Source organism: Cyanistes caeruleus, chromosome 4, assembly GCF_971803275.1.
Source record: "Cyanistes caeruleus chromosome 4, bCyaCae1.hap1.1, whole genome shotgun sequence".
In the NCBI taxonomy this organism is placed as follows: Eukaryota; Metazoa; Chordata; class Aves; order Passeriformes; family Paridae; genus Cyanistes; species Cyanistes caeruleus.
This window is the reverse complement of record NC_141704.1, coordinates 28,813,491-28,828,447: the sequence shown is the minus strand read 5'-3', so window position 1 is coordinate 28,828,447 and position 14,957 is coordinate 28,813,491. Positions and strand designations below refer to the sequence as shown.

The 14,957-nt window shown below is 41.9% G+C and overlaps 1 protein-coding gene across 2 annotated transcripts in view; it reads left to right on the top strand.

Annotated features, from left to right (window-relative positions):
• The first annotated feature begins 2,564 nt into the window (after positions 1-2,564).
• Positions 2,565-14,957, top strand: part of APPL2 (adaptor protein, phosphotyrosine interacting with PH domain and leucine zipper 2) — a 33,344-nt gene continuing 20,951 nt past the window's right edge. The window contains exons 1-2 of one of the 2 annotated variants that reach the window (XM_086887189.1): positions 2,565-2,722; positions 7,351-7,449. In XM_086887189.1, coding sequence (XP_086743315.1) covers positions 2,669-2,722; positions 7,351-7,449 — 153 coding nt within the window. In that variant the 5' untranslated portion in view covers positions 2,565-2,668. Of the gene's footprint in view, positions 2,723-2,886; positions 6,709-7,350; positions 7,450-14,957 lie in introns of those variants that run through there. The other variant, XM_086887188.1, reaches the window with a different exon arrangement.

Below are 14,957 nucleotides of genomic sequence, written 5' to 3'. Positions count from 1 at the left end.
CCAAGAATGAGACACCTCTACCCAAAGGACTGCCCATGCCCAAGGTACTTAACTTCTTTTTATGATACTGCTAATACTGTATAAATAAATGGTTGAAATGTTTGGTGGTAGTACTGTGGGTTATTTAAATTCTTCTAGAAATGTTATTTGGAGTTACCAAAACTGAAGAATAACTCTTGAGACCAAATAAAACCAAGCAACTGGAAAATTAACTTCAATTACGAATAGGAAACTTTTTGAAATTCAAAACAACTTTTTTATTGTGGAAGGTAGATAAAAAGATTTTGATCACTATAAATAAGCAATCTGACAAGTTTATAGCTGTGTAAGAAATGATGCAACAAAGAATGACAACTAGTAAAATGAATCAGTCTTCAGTAAGTTAATGAAGTGCTTTTTATTTTATTCAAATAAAACCAGTAGAACCTGTTCTGGAAATAACTATCCTTAACTTTGGAATGACAAAAGGCTTCCACTCTTGAACCTCAAACTAAACAAAGCCATCAAAAGGAAGACAAAAACTTCCAGGTTATTGCACTGATGTCAAGTAAAACCACAAACCACTTCAATGCTTTCCTGGTGAAGGAAATACTTCAGTGGGTAAGAGCTGTTGCTGAACTATTTCAAGACAAGAGGGGACAAGAAAGAGGCAAGAGTTTTAACTAAAACTAAGTATTTGGGAAATATTAAAAAATTCCTTGAAGCTACTTTAACAGATAATCTGATCAATCATGGTTCTCTTGTTCTCCATTAATTTCAAGTAACATTTTCAAAATCTCTGATGAAAGAAGAATAAGATTTAACACACACAGACAAAATTGGCTCAGATGTGATCATGGATTCTTCAGCCTAATGCCTAACTGGTGCCCTATTTCATATTCTGTAGAAAAAAAATCTCTGACCTCTTTCCTCATTCTAAAATTCTCTGAAACATTATTATGATAAATCCATATCCATTTTTATTTTCTCTTTATGTAAATACATACTGTCATCCTTAGTATTTTTGGTATTAGCTAGAGATTTTTTATTATGGTTCAGTGTCTTTATTCAGGCAAGAAAAGGAACTGAATGTGAGACCTCTGTTCTTACTCAAAGGCCTGGAACAGGGAGTCCAGCTTCAGGACTGGTGGAGCAGTCCCACTGTTACGGCTTGGGACATTGGGTTAAAGGTCCCATCACAAGCTTCAGAAGCAATACCAATCAATGTCAGACACACAGAAATACCTTAGCCAAAATTACAGGGTTCAGTGGTCTTTCTCATACATAATTAAAGCAAACAATCATCCAGCCAATCTGCAAGAAGTCTTTTAATCAGAAAAAACCCCTCAATCCTTGTTAGTAATCACCTTGTCATATAAAATATTTGTTATTGCTTAAGAATGACAGAAGTGGAAAAATCCACTGGGACTTAGATGCAAAAAGCTGGCTGATATTCACGTTTGGAGCTCTTTTACAACTCAAGATGCATTTTTTGAAATTATTTTCTTTCTTTTAAAAGAGGGCAGTAATGTGAGTTATCTGAAGACGGCGACATTTCTTCCAAGATAAGTAGCATCTTACAGGCAGTACGGTTGTTTGCATATTCTGTTTAATTGGCAAGATTCTTCCTAAAGTCTTCAGAAGTGGGTTTTGATTTTTTTTTCTTAAGTGACATTCTGGATTTGAGTACCTCCATTTTTATCTCAAGGCACACTGGAACAACAAAAGCTACAGCTGACAAGAATGGAGCAACTTCCCTGCAAGATCTGTAACCCTGGACTTTTGGAGAAGCTAATGCATCTAAAAGCAATGGACACCCTTCAAAAGCATGTACATAATCAAACGCTCACAGATCAAACTGTGCTTACTTTGCAAATATTAATTTTATTCAACTAAGCATCGCAATTAATGTCCAAATGCTGGAGTAATCCAACACAATTAAGACAGCATCAAGACAGTCATAAAATCGTAACTCAGTACATGAAGGACTAGTAACTTAAAATGCATCCCTTCTAATCGCCCAAGGGTTATGGTGTTACGGGCTATGGCTGTGTGGGGATTTGCCTGTCTGGAGCACAACGAGGTTCCCAGAGTTTCGCTTGCAGAGTTGTCCACGGACCAAGAACAAATACAGATGCCACGATATGCAAGCGGTTGTGCTGACCCTGGGGACTGTCCCTGCCCTGCACCTGAGGAGAGCACAGCAAAGGGCTCGCCCGCACCTGCAGGTCCCCAAGCCCCGCCAGCTCAGGCTGAAGGGGGTGATCTTCCCCTGGTTTTTATCGCACTCTCACAGCTTATCTCAGCGGAGGGGATATCCCTGCTGCATCCCTCCTTCCGCCGCCCTGCTCCCGGGAGCAGAGCTGCGGGAGGCCGCTCCACGGTGCCGCCCTCCACCGGGGCCTGCGTCCCGCCGCCCGCCGAGCTAATGGCGGCCGGGAGCCTCCCCCAGCGCCCTGCCCGTGACTCGCTTCCTCCAGCGGACGGGAACTGGGCGGAGTGAGCGGCCCCGGCCCCGCCAGCGGAGCCGTCCGGCCGTGCCCGGTGCCTGCAAAGCGCCGCGGCCGCCCCCGCGGGGCCGGAGGAAGGGAGGGAGGGAGGGAGGGGACGCCGCCGAGCCCCGCCGCCGGGGCGTGCCAGCGCCGCTCACCCCGCTCCTGCCAGGGCTCCGCCGCGCCGCAGCACCAACATGCCCGCCGTCGACAAGCTCCTCCTGGAAGAGGCTCTGCAGGACAGCCCGCAGGTAGCGACCGCTGCCGGGACAGCCCGTCCGTCCGTCCGTGTGTTTTCGGTCGGTCGGTGTGACGCACCTGAGCGCTCTGAGGCGGGCTGGCGGCTGGCGAGGGCCGGGGAGCGGCGTTCCGTGGCGGGGAGAGGGCCGCCGGGGGCGGTGCGGGGAGCTGGCTCGGGGCGAGCTCGGCGGCCGGAGCCAGCGGGGATGCGCTGAGGCGGGCGGACGGCACCCGTGCGGCCGCGGGGGAGGTCTGGTGTCCCGCGGGGAGTTCGTCGGGGGAAAAGCAGGCAGAGTCTGCTCCTCGGGGTCTCCTGGGACGAGGGCTGTCCCCCAGCGCGGGGGGCACCGTGCCCTTTCTGCTCAGCGCCCTTAGTGAAACTCCTGTGGCCTTTTCCTCGCACCGTCCCGTCTGGGTGCGCGCTCGGTGCCGTGAGGGTTGCCCTGAACGGCCGAGGTGTGTCGGGGAAGGACAGGTGGGCAGGGCTCGGTGCGCTGGCTTCCCCCGCAGGGAAAGGGACACCTGTCCGCTGTGAGTCACCTGGCCCCGGTGACAGAATGGGCTGGAGGAGTGTCACCGCCGGCGTCCCTGCTCCTCAAGGGCCGCAGTTCCCATAGAGGAGCTCCATGAGGACAAGTGAGGCGGATCCCACCGCAGATGACCTTCTGAAGGGATCAGAGGAACGAGGAGAGGCGGTCGCTGCCCTTCCTTCCCCGAGTGCAGGCAGGGCGGGAGGATGTTCCTCGAGCCAGGAGCCGCGATGTGACACAGCTGCACAAGGGACCCCTGGTACTGTGGAAGCCCCACAGAAGAACATGTCACGTCTTGATGTATTCAGGGACTGGTTGAGTGGAAGAGAGAAGTAACAGGAAGGGGAAAGAATGGAAATTCCACGGAGGGATGCGGAAGGTGTGCTTGGAGACAAAGCGTGGTGCAGATAGAGACACGAAAGTAGTTGGTGAAGCGGGTAAAGAACTAATGAGGGCAGGGTGGATCAGTATGGGTCCAGCTCCCAGGTAACTCTGTGTTGTAATCCTAACTTGTCTGCTGATGGATCAGGAGGAGGAATGAATAGGTAAGCTGTGGAGCAGATTGCTGCAAGGTGTTATAGAGTCTGTCATGAGACATTCTGAAGTGAACCTGTCAGGACTTAATGAGCCTTGGGTCTTATCTTAATTGCCTCATTTTATCCTGTTCTTTTTTGTAATTTCATGAAATCCCATTCTAGTAAGAAGGATTTCCATCATCTCTTTGATGTGGTATATTTGTAATCGTCCTTGGAATTTTAAACACTGCACTGGAGGAAGTGTTGAGTAACGTGATGTTACACCAAAGTCAGCCCTGCTTGGAGAAGAGGTTTGGACAAGGTCACCTGCAGAGTTCCTTACCAGCCTGAGCTTTTCTGTGTTCCACAGTTTACCAGAATGTGCCAGATTTATTATGGGTAGTTAGTAACATTTCTAGTGTTAACCTATCTACTGCATCCTAAAGCTGAAGAAATTGATGTGCGGGAGAAGTGAACTAATTTACCTCTTCAGTCAACACTTCCCTCAATGATTAAAAATGTAACACTGACTGAAAGCAGCTGAACAATGCACTGAACTGGATTTGGAGGTCGTCATATTTACTGTGTCCTGAAATGAAGGCTGTCAACGTCTCCTTTGCAATCAGTGGAATACCAGGCAACACATAAACTTGAGCATTGGCAGGATGTTTTGCCTTGATTTGGTCATTGCTTTCTCTTTAAGCTCTACAACTTTCAGAGGGAGAGACGTTGTTTAATTTATATAATGTACCAGTGTTGCTAAAATATATTCTTTTGATGCAAGGAAGCAGGTGTGGGTTTTTTCAGTCTTTTATATTTTTATGACTTTTTTCACTGGGGGGAACTTTAGATTCACGAAGTCAGGGCAAAACGTTAGTCTGTGTTCCACAGAAATAAGCAACATAGCATCTTATAGGATCATTTACTTCTGTGAGAAGGAGCCTGATTCTCCTCTGCTCTGTGCAGTCACAGGAGTGCAAAGGGATGGTGAAATGAGGCTGTAACCTCACTTTTTATAATCTGTGGAAGTATGTGGTTTACATGCAAGACCAAGGAGAATTATGCCAAAGTTATTTCTTCATCAGGTTTCTGGAACTTGATTTATCTCTACTCATCAATAGAGTACTTTTATCTTGATTTGTCTCCAGACACTGGCTGAAAGATGCCATAAGAAGTGTCTTAATTTTGAGGTGTTTGGCTACAAAATAGAGAACAAATCATGTCAGCAGTCATGCTAAAATCAAGAGAAGTACTTACATGAAGCTAGAAATTATCTTTCCAGAAGTTGAGATAATGTGAATAATGGGGCCTCCTAAATGTTAGCTTAATATTTGGATTATTGGTTTATTTCAGCAGCATTTTATTTATTTTAGCTGCTATTCCAAAATTTATCAAAACAGCAACTAAGCAAATACACCCATCTTGGTATTTTGTTGCAGTGAATTTTGTATGGTATTCTTAAATGTTAAAGTTTCCAAGAATAACTTCCAAACTGTCTGAATCATTTATTGTTTTTATTATTTTTGAACAATGTGCTAATAACAGAGGCCAAGACTTTCAGAAGTTGGTTCCTGGAGCTGTTATACCTCAAGCCATATTTAGACAAATGAAAAATCTGAGCCTGCAAAAATTCAGTAAAGTTTACAAATGTAGCTGACATTCCTGTATTTGGGAACCTTTTCCAGCAGGACGAAGTGTGTGATTTGTGGCCTACTTCAGGCAATTTCTTTATAACTTTTGAGTTTTGGCTTGATAAACATTATGTCAAGTTTTATCATTTTTGCTTTCCCCAGATTTATTTTTTCACCATCTTTGTACCCTGTACTTTTCACGTTCCTTTGTAGCACAGCTTGAGCACTGTATAGATACAAGATATTTTATTGACATTATTTTGCTCGTTTCAATACATCATTGAAAACAAAACAGAAACCAGATATTTTTGAAAATCAATATGTTTTCAGTTACTGAAATAATATCTTAGTGTGGAAAACTCTTGAGATCATGCTGCTGTCCTTACCAGGGGAGTTTTGTACAAAGGTCCTTTAAACATTTGGGTTCTTGGTATCTGTTTCATCGATTTGGACTTCTCTCCATTCTCTGGTTTTTATGTTCACTTTATTTGAAAACAATACTTTGTAATGCGTATTCCCTTACATGCTAGGATCTCAAACTAGCTTCCCTAACTGCCAGCATCTCTCAGGTAGGAAGTGTTGTAGCAACTCAGCACATCAGCAGAGTGAACTGCTGAGAGCTTTTAAAGTTACTCAGAGTAAGAAGGTACCGAAGAGAACCCAAAGACTGACTCCCAGGTCACGTATTTTAACTGCTGAGCAGCACTAGTTTCTGGCTTAGAAACTTCTCAGCAGAGATGGAAAGATAGTTAATCACAGGCCAGGATTCTTGAAGGATGCTGGTGCTGACTTTTTCAGGACAAGAAAGTTTGGGCAGTGAGTTTTGCAGAGAAGAATAAATGCCTTAGGGAAGTGCACATGCCTTCTGTTAAGATAGTGAAGTACCTTAAAACTTTGAAAATAAATTTCCCAAATTCAATCCTGGATGCTTCAGGTCGATTAGAGATTCCTGTAGTAGGAGGATAAATAAAGCACTTGCTCTTTTACAGGACTGACATGTCTATGAAAGTACTGGAGTTTATGTGTGCCCCTCATGTAAGCAGATGAAGCTCATTAATGTCATACGAGTTAGCTGTACAGATGGAGAGACATTTCCAGTTAGCCTCAAATAGATTGGATTTATCAAAGCTAAGACTAAGTATGGATCATGATTTTGTTAAAGGGACAGTCTTTCCTCTTTAATTATTGTAAAGATCTAGCAAATTCTGGAGCCCAGCATTATTCTGAAACGTCTTTTCTTTCCCTCTCGGGAGCTGTTTCAGCAACATAATTCTTTATTCCTGATAATCGCACCAAAACAAACCAAGGGAATTTGTTTAAGGTAAGACAAATTCTTCCTTCCCCTTCCAGCTTGCTGACAAGGATGAGTTAGCAGAGTGAAGAAAGGACAGGGTATCTCCAAGTGGGTGTGTCCTTGTGTGCCTCTTGGAGATGAACACTCAGTTGTTTGGTCCAGTGACATCAGCTCGCTTTGGCCTTGGCCCCTTAAGAGTTGCTCAAGACAGTAGGGAGTGAATAACAGAGTGTAAATTATCTCACTGGAAAAGGGTGCTTTCAATGCAGTCTGACACTGGAGAAGTAAAATGAGCAAGCTGTGGTGTTTGACCCCCAGTCCTTAACATGGTTTGAATTACTGTTGTCAGCAGGAAGATACTCAGGATTTTTTACATTCCTAATTATGTTGGAAGGACCGTCTATTAGTTGGAACAAGAGCCTGGGAGTCAGGATGTGGCCATAACATTATATCACTTTGACTCTTTGTGCCTCAGTTCCTATCCTTAATAAAAGAACTGATGTTCCATGTGTTTAGAGATTCTGAATAAACAGAATTGTGCAAGTCAAGGGCATGTTATTTCTGATGGATTTTTACTTTTTACTGGCATCTCATTGTAGTTGTTTATGGTTCTTTTTAATATTTCCACTCAGGACTAAAAACTGTTTGCTTTTTTTTCTTTCATTGAAGACTCGTTCTTTGCTCAGTGTCTTTGAAGAAGATGCAGGAACCCTTACTGAATACACAAATCAGTTGCTTCAGGCAATGCAACGAGTCTATGGTGCCCAGGTAATTTTACATTTCTATTTCTTTTGTTCAATGCGGAGTATAAGATAAATTGCTATTATGATGCTGTTATTTACATTAAAGTTGCTAAGTACTTGTAGCTTCTGTGGTTTAAGAGGAGTTGTGGGTGTTTTTCATCTGATCACTGAACCTCTTCCTGCCTTGATGCTCAGAAAACTCGTATTTATGAAAAAAAAGAGTTATTTACTGTGTCTCCAAACAATTAATCAAAGTAAAATTGTGCTGTGTCCTTACTTTTTGGGGAGGCCAGCCATAACAAAATTGCTTGCCAAAATGTAGACGCAATTTCCAGGTCTGCACACTGACTTTAGGCACCTAACTTTGATGCTGTGACTCACCTCTTGGAGGGAACTGCCCATGTCCATTGATTACAGAGCAGATGTGCACTTTGGGTCATACTAAAGTCAAGTGCCTACAGTAGCTGAGAAAAAAAAAATGAGCTGGATCAGGAAAAATAACATTTTCTAGAGTGTTTACATGACCTAGATGACTAAATCCCTTTGAAAGTAAAACCTGTATGAGAAATTATATCCATCTCTTTGGAAAATGTAAATTTGAGTGATTTTCAGTGCAGCTGATTCCCATGTGCATAAAATTAGGTGTTTCAAAATGCCATATCTGGATCTTTAAAGACATAACACAATGTCTCATGGAAGTTTTGCAAGTATTTATGTAGGTTAAATTCCTGGGTTCACTAGAAACAGCTTTTCTATTCTTAAACCAGTAAATCACAGTACACAGAGAGATTAAGAGCTATGGGGTATTTTGAATTTCCCTGAAGAGTGCCTGATCCTTACATTATTAGAAATCAGCTCAGCTATGAGTCAACTGCAAGTGTATGTCCATTTGGTGGGATTGCTCTTTGGGTGACTGATGGTTTGACAGTGAAGAATCATTTCTCCAGGATCTGGCTGCCTGTACCTGGAGGATACAGCTTTGGAGAGCTTCAAAGTTTTCATGTCCTGGATGTTGTGGAAATGCAGAGCAGCCAGCAGTGCTTAGGTAGATAGGAAATGATGCAGGGCATGGCCCAGGGAGGGCTTGAGAGGTGACATGAAATCAGCACTGAAAGTCAGGGATAGGCATTTTGGTAGTCATGGTGCTTTAAGAGTAACAAAGAGCAGGGGCACATTGAGTGGTAGGAATCTGACAGCAAAGACTGGGTAGGGTTGAAATGGATGAGGAAGGGAATCAGGAGATAAATCTGATTTTCAATGTCCAGCTTGTGGGCTGCATGCCCCTTTCTGCTGATAATGACATTTTAGGATGTCTTTTTAGGAAGTGCTTGCTGTGGTCTGTGATTCAAGAAAAAAAAAAAGCTTTTTCTGCTTTTGTTTGCCTCTTCCTTTTCATCTTGGTTTTTAGCCTTCTCCATTTCTGTTTCACCACAATTACAAATTTCCTTTTTCTTCTCATTGTCTCAGTATATTTACCTGTCAGTATTTTGAAGTACTACTGAGTCTACTTCATTTCTCTAGCACTTTTTGGCCACTTCTTTCCTGAGCACTGCTTTAGTTTGATGTAAATATTCAGTCATTTGTGAATATTTGATATATTCTTTGAAATAGGTCTTTGGAGTTTGATGCAATTTTGAGATGTAGAAATAGAAGGGTAATGCTGAATTGCCTACTAAACATAAATGGACAGTTAAGAAAAATGTTTGTGCTATTTCTTGGCTGCCTGATCACAACTTGAGAGAGAAAAAAGCGCTTTTGTTGCTGTGTTATCTGGGCCTCAGTAGTAGGTGTTGCCAACTCTGTAAAAGCTGAGAGAATTGAGAAACCTTCTGAATTTGCCTTTTTATTTCCCTGGCTTAAATTTTATCTCTGCAAAGTCAAATTTTCTCTTTGCAAAGTCATTGTCATCTCCTGCTCTGATTTCCATATCTGTAAGATAGGAGTTACAGTTACTGACCTACTTTAAAGCAATGACCATAAAATGACTGGGATCACTGTCATGACAGTCAGACAAAGCAGCAGGGGTTGAGACTGGTTGTACCAGTCTCCAGTACTGAAAATTCAGGGTTTATGCCCTCTCAAAACACTTATGACAGTTTACAAAAATGTTAGTTTTGTTTTCTTCCATAGTTTTTTTTCTGAACTTTAACATTTCTCAGATGTCTTAACCATGTTTTCAAGATTTTTTTTTGGGCTAGCTTACTAGAAGTTTGATGTTTCTTGTGATGAAAACTCAGATTTTCATGTAATTCAAACCACTGTGGCTTGTGATCAAATAACAAGAGTTAACATTGCTTCTGTGCAAAGTCTCAGGGGAGTAGCAATTAGTACGAACTGCATGCTGTTAATTGACCATGTGGATGTATGCTTATAGCTGTCTATAGCTGTCTCAAAACACTGCTCTGTGTGGAGAGCCACACTAAATTTGTAAAGTGACTGCTCAAACTGCTTTAAGCACTTGGATCAGTGCATTTGAAAGGAGTGTGAAAAAGAAATACTTGGCCATATTTAAAAAAAAAAAAAAAACATTTAGGAAAATAGGAATCCTTTTAAAAATCTTTTCAGACATCCATGTGTTCGAGCAGGACTTTAAAAAGAGAGTAAGGAGGGATGCACAGCATCCAGTGCAGCAGTGGCTGTGCTTCCTGTGCTGCAGCTGGGTGATGCATGGGTAGCAGATTGCCCTGGCTGCAGGGCCCTCGGTGCTTTACAAGCCTCTGGTTGCTTTGCAGGATGAGGACAGTGCTCTCACCTTCCTGGGCACCTACACCACATGGGATCAGGTGGTGACTCTTCTGCACATGGAGCTCTTTAGTGAGAAAGGGGCTGTGATGCTACAAGGCAGATGCAGTGTGTTATGCCCTGACAGAGGAGAAGTCACAGGACCCAAAAGCAGTACTTAAGGAGTGAGGTTGCCCTGATGCCCTGAGTAAGAAGTCACAGAACCCAAAAGTAGCACTGGAGGAGTGAGGTGTGGTTGATCTGGCAAACCAATGTGATTAAATACAATAAAGCACAGTGGAGCATTTTTATATTTGTCAAATAAACCACACCTGTGTGAGTACATATTCTGCTTCCTGCTGTAGGTGTCCCAGCTGTGCTGCAGTACCCTGAAATAGTTACCACAGTAGTGGTCTTATACAGGAACTCTTCCTTATAGAGTTTATCCCTGTAGTGCTTCCTTCTTGCATGCAAGCCCTGATGTTGCATCTGACATTACTGCTGGTTTCTGTGAATGTTGTGTTTGTCTGGATGTTTTAGTTCCTGATAAATGAAAAATATTATAAGGCAGCAGCAAACAAGGACTGTTGGAAAATGTAATTTGCTTAATTTACAATGCTGAGGTTCTTGCAATGGTGTATGAGCAAAGTGTGCCCAGTTTACCTTCCTGACCACTATCATGGTAAATTGTTTTTAGAGCTTTACTATCATTACCAGTTCTCCATCAGGCTCTAGAAATGGCTGAGCTGGGAATCAAATGCCTTTAGGAAATTTAGGAGACTCTTGTGTCTCTATATTAGAAGGAATAAACAGATGAGCGGGTGAGAGTAAGACGCAGTATTTTGTCATTGTAAAGAGATTTCATCTCATGAGTCCTGACAAACCTGTCTAGATACAGGGGCAGTGATGTCAGAAGAGGAGTAAAAAGAAACGCATGTTGTCTTTATCAATACATTTGGAGAGGGAATACCATGGGAATTGTGAAGCATGATCTTGTTCAGCATCTCTGTCTCTGTGAGCAATTGTCTTGAGATTCCAGAGGCGCAGAGGCAAAGCAGCAACAGCCTCTGGAGCTTACTGCCTTTTTACATCCAGACTCTTAGAGAAACTCCATAACTCCAAACAGTTATGGAATAGTCTTGGTTTATAGATACCACATTACATGGGTGTCAGGACAGCTTGAATCTGTCGAGCTATTTTAAGTAGTGCTTTGTAAGTGTTACTTCTCTCTGCAAATTCATGGTTCCTCATGTCTGCATTGTTCAGCAGTGCTGCTTGTTTGATTTTCCTGTGTATTGCCTTCAGAAGGCTGTAACTCAATAGGTGGGTGTCAGGCTCTTTAGGCTATGCATGTACTTTCATATTTATTATGTTGCATAGCTAACCCTGGGTGCTGAGAGTTCTTGCTTAATTTGCAAGTAAGCAGTGATACAGCTTTTCTTTTAATTGTTTTCTTTTCATGTGTAAGGGAACAAATTTGTTGCCTTTTCAAATTATAAGACCTTTTTTTCCTAAAATGTTTTGGTGGAACAAAAACTAAGTTAGCATTTTATAAACTTTTAGTTCAACATAGAGAAGCTTCAACTGAGTGTTAGAATGGGACAAACATTTGCAGTAAATTACAGTTGTCATTACTGACTTCTGTGAAATACTGTATGTATTATTATTCCATACTCGTAAGTTTGCATCATATCTCTTACCTTCCTGAGGCATACTCACCTTATATGAATGTCATTGTCTATGTCATTTGCTGACAGAGATGAGCAGAAGATTACCACATGAGAACTAATATATTTACAAAGGCGTGGGAGTTGGGTTTAGTACTGCCTATAAAGTCAGCATTGTCACCGTGCCTGGAAGCAAGTTAACATTGTGCTAAGGAGGATCTGGAGATCTGAGGCAGCATAAATGTATGGATATCCTGCTGATAGTAATTGTTTTGACAGAAGAGATTCTTTCTGTACTGAGCTAACCACCCTATTGTAGCTGCTCTTGGTGTTTCTCAGCAGGGCTTTGACTGGTGGCTTCTATTCCTTGGAGCTATTGGATGATCCTTTGCTGAGCTGTTCCCATTTATAAGGATGGAAAGCCATGCTGTGAATCAGCACCAGGGCAAGCCATATGTTAGCCTGATCTTGTAGAGTGCTGTGCAGCCTGAGCACCCCAGTGAGGCTTAGCTTCTGCAACCCTGGGTTCACATTTCCAAGCCATTTAATATGCAAACCTAAGCCTGTGGGACTGTGCCATTTACTAGATTGCTGGATAATTCTGTTTTGTAGGAAGGTAAGCATATGTAAATAGAGCTGCCTAAAACTGTTGTTTCAAGACACAGTTCTTTCTGTGCTGTGTCTGACTTCGAAGGTAAATGTGTGCTGAGTTCTGAAGGGGTGGACAGGCTGCAGCTACCTCATGGGTCTTCCACTTCAACCACATTTCTGGGTCTTTTTTCTCTTTGATGAGGCATCAAGTTTTCCCAGATGTAAGCCAAAATGTATTGTGTGTCATTCTGTGTCCATACAGAGTGCATGGACAAATACCTTTACCAGTGTCATGCTTGTTTATATGAAGCAGCCTTTGGCAGTTCTGTGTTGCAGTTTTAAAAATGCCAACTGTAGCTGGAGTAGGACAGTTGCTTTGCAGAAAGCTTCATTCTATTGGGATTTGAATGGGCATGCTGGAATAGTTCTGTATCTTTAGAAGTTAATTTATAGCTCAACTTAATCCTTTACATGCCTTCAAATCTGTAGTCTGTTAGACAACTGCCTACAGAAATACCTTCGGATTTCAGCAGATTAGTCTTCAGAGTTTATTTTGGAAAAATACAGAGATCCTAAAAATGGATGGACTGCATCACTGGGAAATTGTAAATGGCATGAATATTTTAATACAGAGGTTATAGAAAAATCACTCTCTTTTGATGATATGAACAGCTTAGTGAATAAAAGTGATAATGAAGAAGGTGGAATCAGCCACAAGTCTTTGCTCTGGGCACTAACTCAGAAAATAAGCTGGACTTTTTTTTTCACCCCTGGCTTATTCGAAGGCTGGGTCAGGTATTGAAGTAACTTGAAAATTAAACAGTATTTTTAAATCAGCTGTTTTTCATTTTGGGTAGATTAATTCTAGATTCAAGCCACCACTTCCATTATCTTATCCATTTGAACTAGACTCCTAGAAATCTATTCCTAGGGCTATCATGCAAGCCAGGGTTAAAGAAAAGGGGAAAAAACCCCACATCTGCAATCACTACTCATTTCATTATACTTGTTTACATAAAGTTTTTTCTTTCTTCTGGTACACTTTTTTATATTAGTGCTGCAGAGATGTCTTCCCTGTTAAATAAAACCATCTAGTGTGAATGAATGTATTTGTATGGCCCAATACTGGTTAAGTTTGCCTTCATTTAGAAGGCTTCAATTTATGTTCGGGATTTTATTGAGTTTTTGCTTGATATATTGTCTCATTCATAGCTCTCCCACTCCATAAATGCGTGATGAATTCTGAAATGTCAAGATAATGTGGAAGAGATGTGGAGTCAGGAATGTATTGTAGCTTTTCTTTTTCTGTGGTGTATTGAATTGCAGTCACTTCAGGACAAAGGACATCAGTGTTGCTGTATCCATGGGAAAATGCCTTGGAAATAGATTAAAACCTGTTAAAATAATTTGCCTGGATTTAGTGGATCTGTCAATTGAAGCAATGCAAATAACTTCTAAGTCTTGGAACTGAATGGCATCAGGGCAGGGGGAGGGGAGAAGGCTGATTAGGAAGAAATGGGAGGGGGATTAAACCAAACTTTCCCAGATTAGTATGCTTAGCAATGCAGTATTACCACTAGGTCAGCAGAGCACTTTGCCTGCTTCCTGTTCCTTATGCAATGGACGGTGTTTCAACTTGCTAGCTTAACTTGATTTGTTTACAGTTTTGGGGTGTGTTTTGTTTTGATTTTTGTTTGGGGTTTTTTTTTTCTCCCAAATGATACAGTTAATGATTTTGTACCTCTAATGGAATGGGAACTAAGTCTAGCAGGTGTTGGGAGGGAGGATGAAGGACCCAGGATTCATTTTTCCACATGGGTAGGGATTGAGGATTGAGTAACAAGTTTGTGGTGTTCTGACACATAGAACTGAGCCAATAAATGAAAAATATGACCAGCTGGCAGTAGTGGGTTGTGAGTAATACATGGAACTGTTGTCCCCAAATCAGCCTAAAATCCCCAAGTAAGTTTTGTGTCAGGCACATCTCTCAATTTGTTCTGTTTCTGGAGTAGTAGGCTATGAATGTCTGCTTGAGGTCGGTAATTGACTGTTGTCACCTGATTGTGTACTTGGTAAGGTGTTGTTAATTTACATCCCTTTGAGATCCTCGGGGTTTATGTATTCTGCCATTGTCCTGTCACATACTGGAGATCACTCCTAGGGAGTGATGATCCCTATAAAATGCTTATTCCACGCATCTCTTTACACTGCCCATCTTCAAACTTACCCACACACATGAGTAGTGATGCCCTTTGAATATTAAGTGAGGAAATTGAGGATTGAGTCTAAAAACCAAACTGGCAGAAGCCTTGTGGATGGTGGACACAAAGGAACAGGATGTCTTTGGCCAGGGTTCTTTATGGGTTAGGGATTTTGGTTGGTTGTTTTTTTTATCAGCCCATTATTCTGAAGCTTCTTTTAGTTTAGGAAATTTAAGCCAGAAGCATGTATTATCTGGATGCAGAGCAGGTCACAAAACTGCAGAGTTTGCAGGAATAAGTAAATTGAAACAAACAGGGAAAAGAGGTCTGTTTCTGACACTTGATTTATTTCA